Source organism: Capra hircus, chromosome 1 (genome assembly GCF_001704415.2).
Source record: "Capra hircus breed San Clemente chromosome 1, ASM170441v1, whole genome shotgun sequence".
NCBI classification, from domain to species: domain Eukaryota; kingdom Metazoa; phylum Chordata; class Mammalia; order Artiodactyla; family Bovidae; genus Capra; species Capra hircus.
In genome coordinates this window covers 79,743,643-79,762,445 of record NC_030808.1, presented here as the reverse complement: position 1 = coordinate 79,762,445, position 18,803 = coordinate 79,743,643, and the positions used below count along the sequence as shown (strand labels likewise).

Here is an 18,803-nt window from a genome sequence, read left to right as displayed (position 1 = left end):
CATGGAACAGGGCTGGGGAGAGCAATGATGAGACCAAGACATAGCTTCATCTCCCAGCTCTGCAGATAGGGAGTCCCTGAGTCAGGACCCCTCTGCACAGGCTTCATGGTGGGCACTGAATGGGCAGGTTCCCTCTGTCTGTCCCTCAGCTTCTCTGTTTCTTACGCCTTCTCCTGCCTTTCCTTCCCTCTACAAAACTAGACAACAGGAGGAGAGAGACTCTAGGTGAGAAGGGCTATGGGCAAGGCTGAGGATATCTTGCAGAGCTCTTGTAGCTTGGCTGAGGGTAGAGAGGTGGGAACAAACATGCAGTAGACGCAGTGAGCCCTGAACATCATTGAAGTGAAACACCTAAGGCTTCCGAAAAGGAATCTAACCCTAAGCCATGGGCACTTAATCCATCTCTTTTACACAGAACACATTCTAACAAATCAGCAGTGTTTTTGCTCTCTTCCACTCTCCCTGTCTGCTCCTCCCCTCTTTGTTATTTTCTGATGCTTTCCCCTGCTTTTCTCCTTTCATGATTCTCTATCTCTCATTTCCTGCTCTACCAGTTTCTCTTTCTCTGTTTGTACTTGTTTCCTTTCGTTTCGCCCTGCATCTCCCTTCGCTCCCCTCTCTAGGTCTCTGACATGCCCTCTTTCTCTATTTCTGTCTCTGTCCTTCTGACCCCTCTCATTTTTGGTTCTCTCCCCTGCCTGCTCCCCACTGGGCTCCCCTTTAACCTGTGCTCACTCACTGTGACCCTTTGAGAGGCTCCATAGAGTGAGAGTTCCTGTCTTTGTGTTTGTGGGAATATAAGGATCAGCCCCTCTGGGTTACGTTTCACACATCCCAGATGAGCAGGCTGCAGCCTCACCAGTGCCTGCACCTCCCCGCAGGGGTCTCTTGTCAGGGAGCTGTCCTCTCCTGCACCCTGGAGGAGAGGGTGGGTCAGGGTGAGGCGAGGCCAGCAACCCTAGAGCTGCCCAAGCAGAGGCGGACCCCTCCATGCCTTCCTCCTCTGTGATGGGGTCAGAGGGACTCTGGATTGCTATTAATTTTTATTATGATGTCAGAGCTGGGATGGACCTTAGCTCATCTGGGCTGAACTGTGATAGGAAGAGCCATGAATCATTTCTTTCCTGCCTTTGCTGCCACTCCCAACCATGTTCAGTCTATTACAAAAGTCTGACAGTTCCCTTTTCCAATGGCTTTGACCCTGAATCTGCTTGTTTCCATCCCTCGTCCCCTATTCTTATTCTGAGGCTAATGACTTCGCTCCTCATTACTGCAATCTAGCCACCTCACTGGACTCTTGGCTTCCAGATTAACCCTTCTTTCAATCCATGTTGTCTCGGGAGGGGACTTTTAAGAACATGATTATAAACCTGGAGTAGCATTTAAGATACATCTTGATTCCCAAGCATTGCACTCAGAGCTTTGTGAGTCTCCCTTCTTTGACTCCTCTAGGGTGGGTTTCCTGGCTCCCCTTGGCCCAGGGCACCGGCACACCCTGACTTTGAGCTGCATGGAAGTTCTTTGTGTTGTAGTCCATGTTTAAGGCGCTGACTCCCTGACCCTTCTCAGTGCCAGAAAGTGACCAGGGCTCAGGAAGTGTTGCCTGAAGGAGCCAGCTGGAGCAGAGCAAGTGTCTCCTCGCTCCAGCTAAGGGCTCTTTCCACCACATTGTGCTTCTGGGCCCTGCTGCTAGAGTGGAAGCTTCTCAGTGAAGAAACCTTGTCAGTCTCCAAGAAGAGGGCCAGGTCCCTTTCCTCTACCCCACCCTCTAATCCCGGATCCCCCACCCCTTCCACCTCTCCTTACCTAGAAGGGAGCCCCCACAGAAGGGCTGCCCATTCAGGTGTGACAGCATGGCAATCCAGGGGGTGGTGCCCTTCTGGGCGGGGCGTCCATTGATGATCCTGGCCAACAGATTCCGGGAGAACTTGGGGATCCCACACACTGCAGCCAAGGGAAGGAGGACAGGTCACACTCTGGGCTCCACCTTGCCCTTTGCAAAAGCTGCTAGCTCATCACCCTCTATTAGGAATATCTGTTATTTTTGATCTCCCAGCATCCTTGCCCCTTTCAGTAATAGCACCCGAAGTTCCCTCTGGGGTCCTGTCTTCCCCCATTTCTTGTCCCTTTAGACTGAGTTGCAACGATCTTCCCTCTGGTTCTAGGGGCAGGAATGTGACCATGACTTGACTAATGAAAGCCTCTAATACTCTGGTCACAGTGATCTCAGAGATGGGAATGTAACCCTGGACAGGCCGACAAAAGCCTGCCTTGGGAGTTTTGCTAGAAGGTCCTTCTCAGTGGGGGTTGCTAGACTACAGACTATAAGCCCAGACCTGCCAACTGTCACGTTATGGAAAGTTTGTAGAAAAAGTTTCAACAAACACAAAGGCCACAAGAAACCATCCTCCTTTGTATCTACTCCCTCTCTAAACATCTCTTCAGAACTGATTCTGGGCTCTGGATCCCCTCACTTCCAAACTCTTGGGGACCTGGTTTTGAGGATTCATGCCCTTCTCCTCTATCTTGCATTTCTACTTTCTTTATGCCTTCAAAACATGATCAAGACTTTTCATGCTAAAAACTGAATTTTCCGCTTTCTCAGCTTCTCATTCATTCCATAGTCTCTCCCTGTCCTTTCTTCCATAGTCAAGCTTCTGGAAAGAAAATTGACACTCAGTATCCACATCCTTCCCTGTCCTTCGGAGGTGGACTCAAAAGAACAAAGTACCATGGTTCGCACAAACTTGGACATGAAGTGGCCATGTGACAATCTGATAGATTTGTAATCATACTTGGAGACAGAATGGCTCCAGATCCATAACTGGAACTTCAGTGGTGATATTTACATGTATAGGAGGACACTCTTTCTGAAATTTTCTCTCATGTATTCTTCATCTCTAAGAATTCTCCTCACCTTGTAGCTGCCCACTGTTAAAGCTGGAGCATCTGTTGTTTTAGGTGAGGCTAGATACAGCTTTGACTCAAGAAAGAGCAAAACAGAAACCAAAGTCTGAAAATACAAACTCATTTGAAGAGCCAGACAAGAAGAGGTTTGTATTGATTGGTTTCAAGGAAGCAAAACCTGGAGAACTGGGCAAAGACGTTCCAGAGAGGCTGCCTCAGGAAAGAGATAAAAAACCTAGGAGAAGCTGGAGAGAGAAAGAGAGAAGCAGGGAGACAGTGGGAGGGAGAGGTAGGGAGAGAGCGAGGAAGAGAAAAGTGGGAAAGAAAGAAGAGGCTATTGAGGAGGAAGGGGAGGAGGGTTAGGGACATGGAGCATAAAGGAAGGGGGAGGAAGGGCTAGGGACTTAAACATGAGCATGGGTCTGTTCCCTGGATCCTCTTCCAGACTTGGTGGTAGTTGATGGTCCCGGTGCCTAGGAACACCCAGCCTGCACGTGTCCTCTGGACTGTCCCGACTCATTTGCATTGTTGATCACCTTTTTCTTCTTGATACTTTCTCTCCTTGGCTTCTGAAGGTCTTTTCTTTCTGTGTTTCTGATTTCCCTTTTCTATCTCTTTCTTGGGGTTTTTCTTTTTCTCTCCATGCAATCCATGCTGGTGTTTCCCTTCTTTAGTCCTCAGCCCCCTCGTCTTTTCTTTTCCTTTCCAGTGGATGATGCCACTTCTTCCCATGCCATCACACCACTTAGACCCTGGTGAATCAGTGTCTCTAATCTGCCTTCTCCTCTGGACTCCTTTCTACATCTCCAACTGGATTGCTCATAAACTCCTCAAATATAGCATAGCAAAACCAAGTCCTGGTCTCCATCCTTCACCAGCCATCTCCCCTTTGTCTGACATCCCCAGATGTCTGTTAATGCCTGCACACTTGTTGCCTCCCTTTTCTTCAGCCACCATCTTTAATCAGCCACTGGTAAAAAAAAAAATCACCAGGAGAAGCAGAGTAATGTCGCAGTGTGCTCTTCATGCAACCCCATGACACTTCAGTGTCTCAATACATCAACAATATAAATCCAAAAACCTAGAGGATGTGATGGAACACAAGACTGATAATCCCTGAAACCAGCTGCATATAAAGTGTAAGGTATAATGTAGGATTCTTTTAGTTCTCAGTAGTATAAAAAGCATGACTGTTTCAATATGATACGAACCCCAAACACAAACTATGAGTGAATGACATGGGAGCCCTCACTAACATATTAGCTTGTGTTCCACCACATCTCCTGTCTGCACTATTTCACGCAATGCCTCTGCACCAAGCTCTACTTGAATGCTTTCAGACTCCACCCCCACATCTGCAGTGTCACGCCCTTCCTTGGTCTGGTGTTTGCACCACCTCTCTCCAGAATGGTTGCAGTGACTTCCCTATCACTCTCTCTAGGTTGGTATCTCCCTCCACCCCCTCCACTTTCCACAGCCTGCTGCCCACACTCAGCCTACTGATTCAGAACCTCCCATGGGTGAGACCTAGGAACCTGCATTCCTAATAAACACAAGTGATTCTGATATGCCCCAAATTAGGCAGTCACTGGCTACAGGACTAACACAAGTATGACATTCAAGACTGTCCACTCTCCCCTACACCCTCTGTTCCCATCCACTCGGGGCACACTTTTCTACCTGAACTTTGTCTCCTCTGCCCTGCCCTCCCATCTCCCAAGTGTATTCTTTGTAACCTCTTTGAAAAGTTACCCAGACCCCTTTCAGCTGTGTGAACCTCCCCCTCTCCCCCTCCTTAAATTCCCATAATACTATGATCTCCACTCCTCTCATGACATTGAACTCCCCTTGCCTGCGTGAGACTTGGGTGCACAGGATCTTGCTTCCTATGCTTATCTGGGCACTTTGAACTCAAGGACTTAAATAGCAGGCACTTCTATGATGGAAGAGGTAGCCTTTTAGAGGGCACATGTCCATAACCAACTCCATTTCTCGTCACCCTTTCTTGGATAATGTCCAGGTGACAAAAACTGTACCCTTTCCACGGTGAGAGAGATTGTGGCTTAATGAAGGGTCAGATTTTCTTCAAAAGGTCAAAACGAACAAACATCAGCAATAACCAAACCCCCAAACAAAGGCTGTTGGTCATCCACAGAGGATTTATTTCCATTTTGGTCCCCTGATGGAGGAAACATCGCAGAGGCACCTTACAGAGGAGTGAAGCTTGTGATATAAATATACAAAGTATAGCATCCTCTACACGCACCGCTCACAGACACAGGAGTGTGCTGTCAGGACCCAACTGGAAAAGCAGATGCTCCCCAACTGCTCTCTTGGAATCCTTCTCAAGGCTTCTGTCTCTGCTGGGGAGTCCCCAGGAGAGCAAACCCCAGGGAGGAGGACAGTCAGGCTGGGGATAGCCAGGGAGAGGTTGCTGGCATTGGAAGCAGTGAACGCTGGAGCTGGAAGGACCCTGAGGGGGATCCGACGCTTTCCTTTTACAAATGGGGAAACTGAGGCCCAGGGAGGGAAAGCAATTTGTCAAAAGTTACAAGCCAGTCTGAGGGCAGAGCTGCGGCTTGAACCCAGGACTCTGGGCTCTCTGTCTCCTCTTACTGCCTTTCTTGGGCAAGACCCTGCTTCTCTTGACTTGGCTCCTGGAAGCTGGAGGAGTAGATCTCTCAGAACATTCATGCGAGGTGGGCTCTCTGTAGAGCTCAGACTGCAGGCATGCTGTGGGGGGAAGGGGGTCTGGTGGGAGGAGGTCGCTCGTATAATCCCCCCTTCTTCCATTTCCCTGCCCAGAGGCACAGCAGCATGGTGTGAGCCTTCTCTTTCTCCAAGCAATCGGGTTGAGTCTCCACATCTAGGGCTGGGGCTCGGGTAGCCCTTTCAGGCGACACATTTCAAGACCGGAAGCTTGCTTCGTGCTTTTCTGGAGAGTCAGCTGTGGATGTACCCAGACAAGTGTTCTGCATTGATGATAGGAATTTAATGGGGTTGGAAAGCTTCCATTGCTCTTCTCCTCCCCCTGGTCATCACAGAGTTTCCCAGCTTTCTCTTTGTCCTTTGAGAATCCTTTAACAGGGTACAGAAGGGATAAGGCTTGGACTGTAAGAAGCTTTGGGGAGAGAAAACCCAGGGATGAAAGTAATACATGGCCTTATATTTAGAGAGAGAGACCTCTGGGTTGTCATCCCTGTCTCCTCAAATCTGAGGGCTTTTCTGCTAGAAAAGGGTCTAGACCCAGAGGGCAGAGTAGGGAAAATATATGGACTCAGCTCTAGGCAAGGAAACATTTTCTCACAGTCAGGTCCAAGCTCAGTCACACCAGCGGTGGGGCCACTGGATCTGATGAACAACTAGGAGTGAATGAGACCCTTGGGTTGGGCATTCCAGAAGAGGAGTCTGGGCACTGGCCTGAGTCTAGCTCCCTCCCCGTCCTGCGGGAGAGTGAGGCCCAGAGAGGGAAAGGGACTTGCCCCAGGGCCAGGGACCCAGGTTTCCTATGTAGGGCCTTTTCCTGTACACACTGCTGCCTCTCAGGGAGCCAGGAGCCATCTTGGGAGGGTGGGAACAGAGTGTCCATGCCTTGGTCTTGTGAGTAACAGAGGAGTGTGTTGTCATTAGTGGGGTGTGGTGCAGTCTTGCCTGGGCTGGGCAGGGCAGTTGGCGGGCAGGAGTGTGGCACTCACCGCTCCACCTGCAGCTCGCCCAGGCCCTGCGGGGAGCCCATCTGCTCCCACACCCAGTCCACATAGTTGGAGACTTTGGTGTAGACCCCATACACCTGCTTGCTGCCACATTCTTCAGGGCCTCCCCAGGACACCAGGCCTTGGGCCACCCAGCGCTGGCTGGCGTCGTCGAGGATGACAAAGGCGCCACCGCTGTCTCCTAGGCACGTGTCCTTGCCGCCTTCATAGTAGCCGGCACAGAACATGTTCTCGGTGACGCTGTAGTTGCCCGACCGGGACTCGTAGCTGGTCTTGCATTCGGCGTGGGGCACCACGGGTAGCTTGACATACTGCAGGACGTCCGACAAGGTCCGCGTGCCGCTGCCAATGATCTCGTCCACCGTCACGTTTGGGTTGGAGATGCCCCAGCCGGCTACCAGCCCCAGCACGTGGGGTGCCGGGCCTGCGGGCTCGGGCGGCGGCAGGCAGATGGGGAGGATGTGGGGCCCCAGGGGCACGGGCTCCCGCAGCTGCACCAGGGCGATGTCATGGTTGTAACTCTGGATGTTGAAGTCCGGGTGCAGCACCACTCGGGCCGCTGAGCTATTGACAGCCCCGGATTTGTCCCGCACGTCGTGCAGGCCCAGGTGGACGGTGACGTGTTCCTTGGAGACCGGTGTCACTGTGTTGTCTCTGCGCTGGGAGCGCAGCACGTGGGCGGCCGTGAGGATCCAGGACTCGGAGAGCAGGGCCCCGCTCCCGAACCACTTGTCATTGGGCACCCTCGAGGTGTCCTCCACCACAATCAGGGCCTGCCACGGGAAGAGGCCGGGCTCGGCGTTGCGGCCTCCAATGATCCGCTTGACCAGGTTTGGCAGCGAGCGCGAGGGCTGACCGCACACTGTAAGGAGAAGGAGGGGGCGGAAGGAGAAAAGGAGACTGGTCAGGTCAGCCAGATGCAAAGAGCCTCTTAAAGAAATGCACATCTCACCCACTGTAGATTATGCCACCGTGGACCCTGGCCTACGTCTGGGGGCCATGCTGGCCTGGGAAAGCTCTGAATGGGGTCATTTTTGGCCTAAGTATTTCTAGCCTGGCTCCTCTGTAGTCTGACACTTCTGTAGCCAGGACCCTCTATGGACCAGACCAGGTTACTTGTGGGCCTTCACCATCCTGAACCCTTCCAGCCAAGACCACCTGTGGTCTGGATCATCTTTAACCAGGGCTATCTCTAGCAGCAGTCCCCTTTGCCCCTTTCTTCTCTAGAAAAAGCATCTCAGAACCCAGATGTGGTCCATGCTATGGGCACTTGGAAAACTTCTGAAAACCACAGGTCAATGGCTTTGAGAGACAGATTAAAAGACTGTCTATCAGGTCACAGCAAACACTGGAGTGGAAAACAAGACACTTGGGGTCTTGATCTGGCTTTTCTCCCCTCTGTCCTGTGTGACTCTGGTAAGTAAATTTCCTTCGCTGGATTTCACTTTTTGATCTGCTAGATGAGACTGTTGGTCAAAATGATCTTCAAGGATCCTTTAAATTACAAATTCCTTTGATTTTTATTTCATTTGCCCTGGCCACTCTCACTTTATAGGTGAATAAAACTGTCCAGAGGGTAAGTGACTGACCCAAGGTCACATTGCTGTTAAGCTGGGTAGCAGGGGCTTAACTAGATTCTAAGACAAATGTCTTATCCTGTATTCCACAATGCCTCATTACATATGAAGAGCATGGTCTCATGCCCTGTAGCCTTTTCTTCTCTGGCCTTTGGGACACATGCTGTGAAGGGATGGCCAGGGCATCCAAGCTTAGAGAAAGGTGGCACAATCTACAAGCAATGATGCATGGGCTCTGCTCTGAGCCATCCACCATTGCACCCAGGAACCCAGTAGTACCTTCAGGGGAAGAAGAAAGGTCTGATCAAACTTCGTTCCACCGAGCTGTACCCCGAGCATGCACATGCACCACCAGTCTCCTGCAGCCAAACGCCTTCGGCCCATGAGCAGAGGGTCTTCAGTACCAGCCCCCTGCTGGCTAAGAACAAGCTCACAAGGGCCCCTCCCAGCAGAGTGCTTAGGTCTGGTAGGTAAGCCTGGTGTGAGCACTGACCTCCTCTTGGTTGCAAATTGCCAGGGCTACACCCCTTGGCCCTGGATACTTTCAGTAATCCTTTAAAGACCAAGGAGCATTTGAGTTGTCTTGGCAACTTTGAGAGGTCAGGCTTCCAGCAACCTAATGCTTTTCAGATGCTCTTCTTCCGGATGTTTTATGTGAGTCTAAGGCACCCTGCTGTTCACCCCAGGCCAGATGTGAGCTGGGTTTTGCTAATTGGCTGTGGCCAAGCCTTTCAGAGTTGAAGGCCAGAATCCTAATTATAAGCAGCAGCCTACAGAGTCATTTCTCAAGGCTGGTCTGTGACTAGCCCTGTGCAGCAGCTTATTGAGTGCTGCAAGGCCCGCATCTGATGAGGGACATGCCTGTGGCTCAATCCATGGTCAGAACAAAGCCAGCACTGAACGGTGCCTTTTTCCAACCAAGGTGCCAGTGGCATGCCCCAGGTCACAGAATGTCTCCAAGCTGGGGAAGCTTGGAGAACGGCTAATTTACTGACGGCGAAATTGAGGTTCAGGGAATGCAAGAGACATATTCAAAGTCATTAGTGACAGAGCCAGGAGTAGAGCCTGTTTCTTTGGATTCTAGCTTCATTTTTTCCACTGAAGTCTTTTTTTCTTCTTTATATGCTCTTGTTTCAAGATGTTGAATGATGCCACAAGCCTTCGAGAGCGCTCATTGAAATGGGGCCATTCTTTTTATCTGCTACCATTCTCCATCCAGTCTTTCCTGGGACAGAAGACTTGACTCGAAATACTAGAGCTTCAGCTGTGCTGAAATAAGATTTGGGCTCTAGAAGACTGGAGGTACTGAGGGAGGGCCCTAAAAACAAAATTGAGATATTCTGGAATCCTGGGTTCCTGAGGATGGCAGAGTCAAGAGTGGCTCAGCATTGCTTGTGCTGACATCGAAAGTCTTGAGTCCACCTTCCAGTTTTGCCTCTAACTTTTCACAGGTAACCTTGGTTAAGTCATTATACCCTCTTGGTCCTTCGTTCTCTCAGTGTAAAATAAGAGGAAAATATTTGCTTAATAGTTTCCTTGGAAAGGTGGATATTATGATGCCAGTTGAAATGGCTTTCTCTGTTCTGGCTTGTCTCTGCATTCAATCTCAGTGTTTTAGAAGAGAATTTGGAGTTTTCTGGCCTGGTCCAATGATACACCATGTTCTGCTCAAGACTAGGTGTTACCAGAATTTAAAGACTCATATCCAACATGCTTTGTATGAATCTAGAGGGTGATGACCATCGAGAGTCATAGAGTGTCATGGATCACCTGATTCTGCTCCCTCACTTCTGAGGTATGAAATCCTAGCCCCGAAGAGGTCAGATGACTTACCAAAGATGGAGATCAGGAAAAGGCAACACCAGGACTAGAAGCTGGGCCCTTGACTCCCAGCATAGTGCCTCACCCACTTCTGGACATCACAACAGGACTGCCCGGGATGGAACCCACCTACACTGCCATAGTATTAGCAGTGCACATAGTATTAGCAGAATGGGGATTTGATCTCAAGTTTGCCACAGCTGTACCATTCCCCATTTTCTCCAAGGCTTCCCTGGCTGTGGCCCTTAGGTGTGCTCCTGGCTAAGCCTGCCTGAGATGATGGGGGCCAGCAGAGTGTGGATGGGTTGACCTTTTCCTTCTTCCAGATCCTCATGAATTCTTTGAATTCTTGCTTAGATTGAAAGCACTCTTAAGTGAAGTCTTCCTCACTGCTCTTCCAACCCATCCTCATTGCTCTGCTCCCAGACAACCACATGTAGGAATGTCTTCCTTCTCTGAGATCTTGTAGCCGTCATGATGGCCAAAGCTGATGCCCAAATGCTAAAACTTTCTTCAGGTCTGGTAGACGGCTCCATAGCCTTTCCATTTTAATGCCTAAATCTAGAAATCTACTGAGTGACTATTGAAGGTTACTAAAATGTACCATTCAAATAATATACTATCTCAGTTTACCCAACACTCTAATTCAGTAAAATATGAATGCCACTCAACCCTGAACCATATGGCAAAGCAACTGCTGTTCGACCAGATGATGAAATCAACACTGCTTCTCTTGAATGATTATATCTTTCAATCACTATTGATTGAATCACTATTCTTATTTATTTTTGAAGTGTAAATTTCTGCGTTGTGAATATTTAATTTTTGGAGGGTTGTTTATTTAACCCTAGAGTGTGCATCTAGGGCTATAATATTCTAAGTCAATTTGAATATGTGCATTCATCATTATGATGATGTAAACCATTCATCTGTTTAATACCGATGCAAATATCCATAGAATAGCCCCCAAATCTATATGCACAGGGAGACTTCCTGTTACCACAAAACTCTTTGTTCATTTTAAAGTAGGGTCAGTAAGTAAGCTTAGGGGAGACAGCAGTCACTAAGACTCGAGCATACTGCTTTTTGGAAGAATTTGTTCCTATGTCCTATAGTTATTTAGTGCTTGTCTGATTTCCACCTCCTCTACCCCCTGGTGGCTTAGACAGTAAAGCGTCTGCCTACAATGTGGGAAACCTGGGTTCGATCCCTGGGTGGGGAAGATCCCCTGGAGAAGGAAATGGCAACCCACTCCAATATTCTTGCCTGGAAAATCCCATGGACGGAGGAGGCTGGTTGGCTACCGTCCTTGGGGTCGGGAAGAGTCGGACATGACCAAGTGACTTCACTTCACTACCACACAGTGAGTGCTTGAGGAGCAGGTGCCCACTTTCTCACTTTTCCTGGTGCACAGCTGATACAAATACCAACTGTGTGAGATGAGAAGCCTGGCAGGAAGAGAGCAGAATGGCAGAGAGAGGAGGCAAGAAGTGTCCTGTTGTGATAGAACAGGTTGAACATAGAGGCTGGTTTGTTCGAGAAGATGTGAGACTAGGCTTTTCTGACCTTTGACCATCTAAAGATGTCTCTTCAAAAGCAATCAAAGCATCATGCCCCCTACCCCTTACCCCATTAACAGCCAGAGCACCCGTGGACCCAGTGCCTTGCATGGGACCTTGAGGCAGAGAACTTGAGAGCGAGGTACCTGGCAGGCAGGTGGGCTGGCTTCTCCCCAGGACTTCATTCATCCAGATTCCTTGGGCAGAACAGGTATATACACCTGGGTGAGGGAAAAAAGGTTGAAGAAAAAGGAGAATGTGGTTGATTCTTAGCACATGGAAAATAGATCTGAGCTCTTAGCTCCTCCACTGCGAATCACTGCAAGTCTTCCAAAGAGTCTTTCTGATGCTGTTCTCTCTGAGCCAGTCTGGTCTGCAACTTGAAGCGTCTTTCTAAAATGGGCATCTGATCTGGTCCTGTCTCGGCTCAAAATCGCAATAGCTCCCCATTGGCCTCTAAAATAAATGGCATGCTCTTCAGTATGGTGTCTCAGCCTCTGAGCAATCTAACTCCTGCCTGTGGGGGCCCCACCCAGACCCTGGAGGGCACTTCTCATTAGTCACACAGCTCTGGGCGGCTCACTTGCCCTGCCCCTGCTTCCCCACTTAATAAACCCTTTCATAAACCACAGTCGTGCCCACCATCTCATGAGGCTTACACTAGTCCTGTGCGCTCTGTGAGCTCTGCCACGATTCCTCTTCAAAAGAGAGGACTTGGAGGCTCTGGGAAATTCGGAGCATTTTCTTGGTTCTCGTCTGCGGTGGAGGCAGAACTGATTGGCCTTCACATCTTTTTGAGGGTTCCTTCATTGCGGGGGGCTGTGAGTGTGTCTGTGTGGGTATGTCCTATAGGTCCCAGCAGTATGTCATGCTGCTGGGGTGTCATGAAGCTTAACTCTCGGGGTGCAGGCCTGAGGCAGGGAGAGGTGAGGCATGTCTCCAAGGGTTTCTCCTCCCAGTTCCTCTCAAAGGATGGCCAGCAGACTGGCTGTCCATCACCCTGAGCCCAAAGTGTGACGAGGGAGTGGGCTGGGAAAGCACGCAAGGCTCACCTGTGGTATTGTGTAGCATCTTGTAGTAGGGCCTCTGGCAGGAATATCTGATCTCAGACTTGTATGTGGTGAGGTTGTTCCTGGTGGAGAAGGTGACCACTCCGTTTTCCAGCTCTGCTGGGGCTCCACAGTCCGCAACTGAGAGGGAAGAGAGCAGACCCCTCAGTGCCCTTTCCCCTACTTCTTGGGGCAACTTCGTGGGTCTGTCTCATATGATGTGCAGGTTGCCTCCAGAGAGCAATGTTACAGCCTACCATTTGGGGCTCTCTCCCATCTGTGATAGTCCCGCTGTGCGGTCAGCTCACCTAGTCTGGTGTCAATTCCAGGGCAGGGGCTGGTCTGCTGAGATTCAAGCAGATCCTAGACTTTTCCCTACCAGGGCCCTCTCCTTGACTTCCAGTACTATTGTGCAATCCTCTTATCCTCTTTTGTCCAAATATGAAACCCGTGGCTCAGTGAGAAAATTCTGGCTCATATAAACTAAAGAACCTTCACTTCTTCCAGCCCCAACCACATGCTGAGTAAGAGCAGTTACTGTGTTCACTTTGAAGCTTGGCATTTAAGAAAAAACAAAAACAAACAAAAACTCAACTTCTGCATGCCTGCACAGCCCCACCCTGCTGGCTCCCCACAGGCACAGAAGGCAGGATGGGGGCAGCTAGGATGAACCAAACTTTCATCGTCACCTGCACATTTTCTCTGGTTGTGGGTGGCTGCTCCTGGGGGGCTGGCTGAAGGACAAGACCAAAGATACCTGCTCCTCAGAGGTGGTCTTAGGAGAACTTGCCAGACCAGGCAAGTCTTGGGAGTTGCCAGCATGAGTCTGCCAGGAGCCAGGACAGGGGCTGCAGAGCCAATCTGTCAATATCTCTTCAAGGGCCTTGTTATGGGGTGATGCTCGTTTCTAAGGAAATCATAATCTTAGGTCAAATAGCCTCTGTCAGAACTGAAGAATGCCAGGGGCTCAGAACTTCCCGGGGGGAATGGAATCTGAAGTTAGGCAATCTAGAACATCATCTTTACTTACAGATGAGCCAGAGAGGAGACTTGACTGGTCTAAGGTCACACAGTAATCAGAGAACTAGACCTGATCTTAAACTCAGTGCTTTTTTAAAGTAAACCAGACGGACAGTTATTAGAATCTGTTTTCTAGTAAAAATGGCCTATAATCAATATTCTGGTAAGGCTGGACATTAGCTGTCTGATGTCAGAGGATCACATTCTAAAGCCAGTTTCCTTCCTCCTGAATTTTACCTGCTCACCTTGGAAAACAGAAACAGGGGCAATTTGCCCATGAGATGCTACTCAGAAATTGTGATTTTTAATTTTAGAATTCCAAATTTATCTTTTTTATTGAATAGAGTGTTATCTAGCTTAAAACATAGTTGATCTTAAGGGCCTCCAGCATGGAGGAGAGGGATGAAGGATGGGAGTAAATGCAGGTAGGTACCTCCTATCCACAAGAAAGGCAAACACACCCAGAGAACTGGTTAGTGGTGTTTCCCAGCCTCCAATCCCCTTGGATGAATCGCTACCATTTATTTTGATCGCCCAAAAGTAGAGATACTCTTCTATTCTGGGGGGGCGGGGGTGGGGGAAGTGTGTAAGGGTCAGCACTACGACAGCAAGAGGCAATAATATTTACTATCTAAAACTGTAAACAATTTTACAAGTATTTTCCTGATGAGTCTCAAAGCAGCTTTTTCTTCCTTTTTTTTAGGAAGTATCATTGATTAGTGTCTGGATCTTTGTATGAGCCTTGTCTCCCTTAACTTAGGTCTAGCAGTTTATTTTGCCCAAATTATCTTCAAAACCTAGTATCTAGTATTCGGTTCAGTTCAGTTCAGTCGCTCAGTTGTGTCCGACTCTTTGCAACCCCATGAATCGCAGCACGCCAGGCCTCCCTGTCTATCACCAACTCCTGGAGTTTACTCAGACTCACTTCCATGAAGTCAGTGATGCCATCTAGCCATCTCATCCCTTTCTCCTCCTGCCCCCAATCCCTCCCAGCATCAGAGTCTTTTCCAATGAGTCAACTCTTTGCATGAGGTGGCCAAAGTACTGGAGCTTCAGCTTTAGTATCATTCCTTCCAAAGGACACCCAGGACTGATCTCCTTCAGAATGGACTGGTTGGATCTCCTTGCAGTCCAAGGGACTCTTAAGAGTCTTCTCCAACACCACAGTTCAAAAGCATTAATTCTTCAGTGCTCAGCCTTCTTCACAGTCCAACTCTCACATCCATACATGACCACTGGAAAAACCATAGCCTTGGCTAGATGGACCTTAGTCGGCAAAGTAATATCTCTGCTTTTGAATATGCTATCTAGGTTGGTCATAACTTTTCTTCCAAGGTGGAGCAATTCCAGGGCTGGTCTTAGACATGGCTAGGTGTTCAAGCCCCTGAGAGCCTGTACGTGTCCAGCACTAGCAGAGACTGTCTGGACTGAGGGCCTGCTTTCACTTCCCTCCAGAGAAGTCACTTGGCTCACTGATGAAGCTGCTATTACAGCCACACAGAGGGTGTGACAAATAGTGGAAAACAGAGGATCACTGCAGCTTGGATATAGTGAGTGGGAAAGAGGTGCACCTTCTCTCCAGGTCTACTGTGGTAGGCAAATTACTGTATCTCCTTGGGACATGGAGACAAATTCCCTTAGCAAGACCATTGGAGCTCTGCCTGACACAATCCAAGATGCTAGATCAGGCCTGTCTCAGTCTATCTTCTTTGCTTGAGGAAGGGTCTTGACGTCTTCTCTAAAGCGCACCTGGTCACTTCCACACCCTGGAATCAAAATACACTTCCTCCCTCCATTCCCTCGGCCTCCCTTTCTCCTGCGTCTCTGCGTCACGCTCTGCTACCCACACCCTATCTTCACTCTCACTCTTGCTGTCATTTATTTCCCTTCAGACATGTTCTTCTTGAGCCTCCATCCTGAAGATGCTTTGACACAGTCTAGGGGCATCCTAGGCAACCACACACAATTGGCTCACCTGGCCCTCAAGATCCGGAAATGCCCAGCCCCACCCACCCAGACCCCAGCCCCATCTTCATCCCTCCCGTGGTGCCCTTGTGCTCCAGTTTCAAGGACCCCTCACTGCGCTGCTGCTTTCCCACTCAGGGAAACCCTGTGGTTCATGCTCTGCCCACCCTTCGGCCTTGATCAAACATTGCTGCTTCTTGAAAGTATTTTCTCATTCTTTTAATTGGATACAGCTGCTTCCACATTTTTCTTTGCACAGCCCTTTATTCTTCACCCTCTGGTGCATGTATCTTTTGTTTACTGGGATTATAAATATTTGGGTTCATATCATATCTTCCGCCTAAATGATGATCCCCTCTATCACACTGAGTGCAAGGCCTGTTATCCTTTGTACTGTTAAAAATATTGATTCAACTAATGATTATTTTTAGTGAATGCCCCAGCTCCACTCTCAGGGGCACCCTTGATCTAGAATGGCACTTCAGTCTCTGGACCTTTCTTTGGCCAACTTTGTAGGATTCTGCCCTCATCAAGAGGCCGTTCAATCAGTGAATAAACTAATAAGCAGACACAGTGTAATGCAAGGGTTCTTTGATATGTCTACCTAGATTTTGTTCAGGCTGAAGCAGAGACTCCCAACCTCTGCAGCCCCTTCTTCATCATTGTTTATAACCCAGTGATGTCCCATGACTCCAAAGCTGAACACTGCTGTTTTCAAGTCTGATGCCTATCTTTTGAAAAACTTTAATTAGGAAGTTTTCAGAAATGCAAACTTTGTAAGCCCCAGAGGAAAGATCTTCTGGTGATGGGATTTTAGCCCCATTTTAGGTACAGGTGGAAGAGAAACTTTTGGGTGTGAGACTAGATCTAGGTTTCCTAAAAACCCACATTATACAAGTTATTGTTAACTTCACCTACTCAGGGTTGTTAAGAAAGTAGCAACAGGTACAAATATTAAAGTCACAAAGTGACTCCGGCTCATTTAACCTTGAGATGTGAAGTAGAAATCAGGGCTCACGTTGACCTGGTCCTCCTAAGCATTTGAATATAAATTAAATCAAGTGTCTCTAGAATCAAAGCCATTTTTCCTTTCACAAGAGTATAGTCCACATAGAAGTGCTAAAAAAGAAATCCCCCATTGTCTTTTCATTATTTTCCAGCATAATGTTTAAATGATGGGTGAACTCTCAGAAGGAGAGTTGTTCTCATACATGAGGCAGTTTCAACTGCTTGGGCCTCTGTTGCCTTGTTCAGCATCCATTCTAACCCGCACTGAAATGGGAAATGGAGTGTTGGGAGGATGGGGAGGGATGGAGGAGCCCTGGGACCCGGGGTCTGGTGAGTGGTCCGTTCCTGGATGTCTGCACAGTGTGGGTTCCCAGCATTCACTCTGCCACTTGCTCTGACTCAGGTTCGCTTTCCACATCCATTTCCGTTTCTGCCACCATGATGAAGATCAAAGAGGGGTTAGGCGGTGCAGAGAAAGGAAGCAGAGAGAAGGGAGAGAGAAAAAGAAGAGAAAGAAAAATTAGCAAGCAAAGCAGAAATGGTTTATGCAGGAAATACAGAAATTGCTCCGCCAGAATTGATTAAGAATGCACAGTGCAGGTACAGTCAGTGTGAAGGGATTGTAGGATGTGTACCATTCTGAGAACTCGCACAGTCATAAGTCCTGGCTCGCGGCAATGATAACATTCTGCTCCCTGAGCAAGCTTTGCATTCATCTGTTCCAAACCCTTATTTGACAGATGGCATCAGAGCAGAGCAAGACTTGTTTGGAGTCACCGCAGCAGGCGGAGGCAGGGCCAGGACCACAACCCATAATTCCCACTTCCTGTTCCCATGCAAGTCTCCTTCACTGCACACATACACTTCCTGTCTGTCTCAACCCCTTTCCCTGGGGACTCTCAACTTCTCAGTCCTTTTTGCCTTTGCATCTCTCCTAGGACCTGGCACATGCCTGGAACAAAAGTGCTCCATAAATACCTACTCAGTGAACAAGCAGAGATGCCGGTGTGTCTGAGAACCGGTGTGTGGGAGAACCAGGCCATATTAGGAAGGAAACAATTCCTCTTTTCCTGATACTTTTGTATATTAGTATGTCACATAAAAGTACCATCAATCACATGAGTTGTCCTGCTCTACCAACACTTCTGTTACCATAAAAAGTGTGTGTCTCACTAGGGAAAAAAAAATTATTACCAAAATTTCCAAAAGTGTGAAAGAGAGACCAAAACCTCTTCTTATAAAGGGTGTTGGATGGGGGAGATGACCAAGCTTTTGTTGAGTTTTTGCTTATTCCTGGTGCACCTTAGGTATCATGTGTACATTAACTCAGTTGTTGTGCTCAGTCATGTCTGTCTGACTCCTTTTGACCCCGTGGACTGTTGCCTGCCAGGCTCCTCTTTTCCATGGGATTTTCCAGGCAAGAATACTGGAGTGGGTTGCCATTTCCTCCTCCAGGAGAACTTCCCGACCCAGGGATTGAACCCAAATCTCAATTAGTCCTCAGAACAATCAACAATGCTGGAAACAGGCCAAATGAGGATGAGCCAATGGTTCAGGCATGCTGAACTGGTGGAGTCTGAATTGGAATCTAAAACTTTCTGTCTCCAAAGCAACATCCTGTCCTTTCTACCCCTTGTCCTCCGATTCCTTCAGAATGCTCCCTTGCCTTGTCCTGCAGAGTGCTTCACAAAGGCCTCAGTCACAGCACCACACAGGAGCCACCTGCTGGAGGCGGTGGCACACGTGTCTGCTGGCATTTGAGTTCCTTAACGTCTGGACCTTGTCTTTTCCGTCTGAATTCCCTATGGACTTCTGCATAGGCAACCAGTAAACGTCTGTTGAAACTTTTTGTTGGAGTCAAAAAATGCCCCTCTTTCCTACACTGGTCTCTGACTCCAGCCACAATGTCCTATTAAAAAGAAAATTTAAAACAAGCACTTTCCACTCCAAAATTATGCCTGGGATTTGCTTCAAGGGAGCCCCACCCTGAGAGTGTCCCCTTGGGAATGCATCTGTCTGCTTAATGGACCAGAGTCATTTAGGACAAGGGAAGGGAATAGCACTTCAAAGTTTATATAGGCTCATGAATTGGGGCTGGGGCTGGCTGGGGACCCACTCTACTTCTTGACGTCTCACCTCTCCATTCAAAAATAAATCCTACTCCCCTCCTTCCCTTCTCTTTTA

General features: G+C 48.6%; 1 protein-coding gene across 3 annotated transcripts in view; it reads right to left on the bottom strand.

Moving 5' to 3' along the window:
• MASP1 (mannan binding lectin serine peptidase 1) overlaps positions 1–18,803 on the bottom strand; it is a 64,937-nt gene that overhangs the window by 8,279 nt on the left and 37,855 nt on the right. The window contains exons 9-11 of one of the 3 annotated variants that reach the window (XM_005675142.3): positions 12,630–12,767; positions 11,724–11,798; positions 1,807–1,944 (exon numbers count right to left, since the gene is read on the bottom strand). In XM_005675142.3, the coding sequence (XP_005675199.1) occupies positions 1,807–1,944; positions 11,724–11,798; positions 12,630–12,767 (351 nt within the window). Of the gene's footprint in view, positions 1–1,806; positions 1,945–5,046; positions 7,483–11,723; positions 11,799–12,629; positions 12,768–16,335; positions 17,050–18,803 lie in introns of those variants that run through there. The other 2 variants (XM_005675141.3, XM_005675143.3) reach the window with 2 other exon arrangements.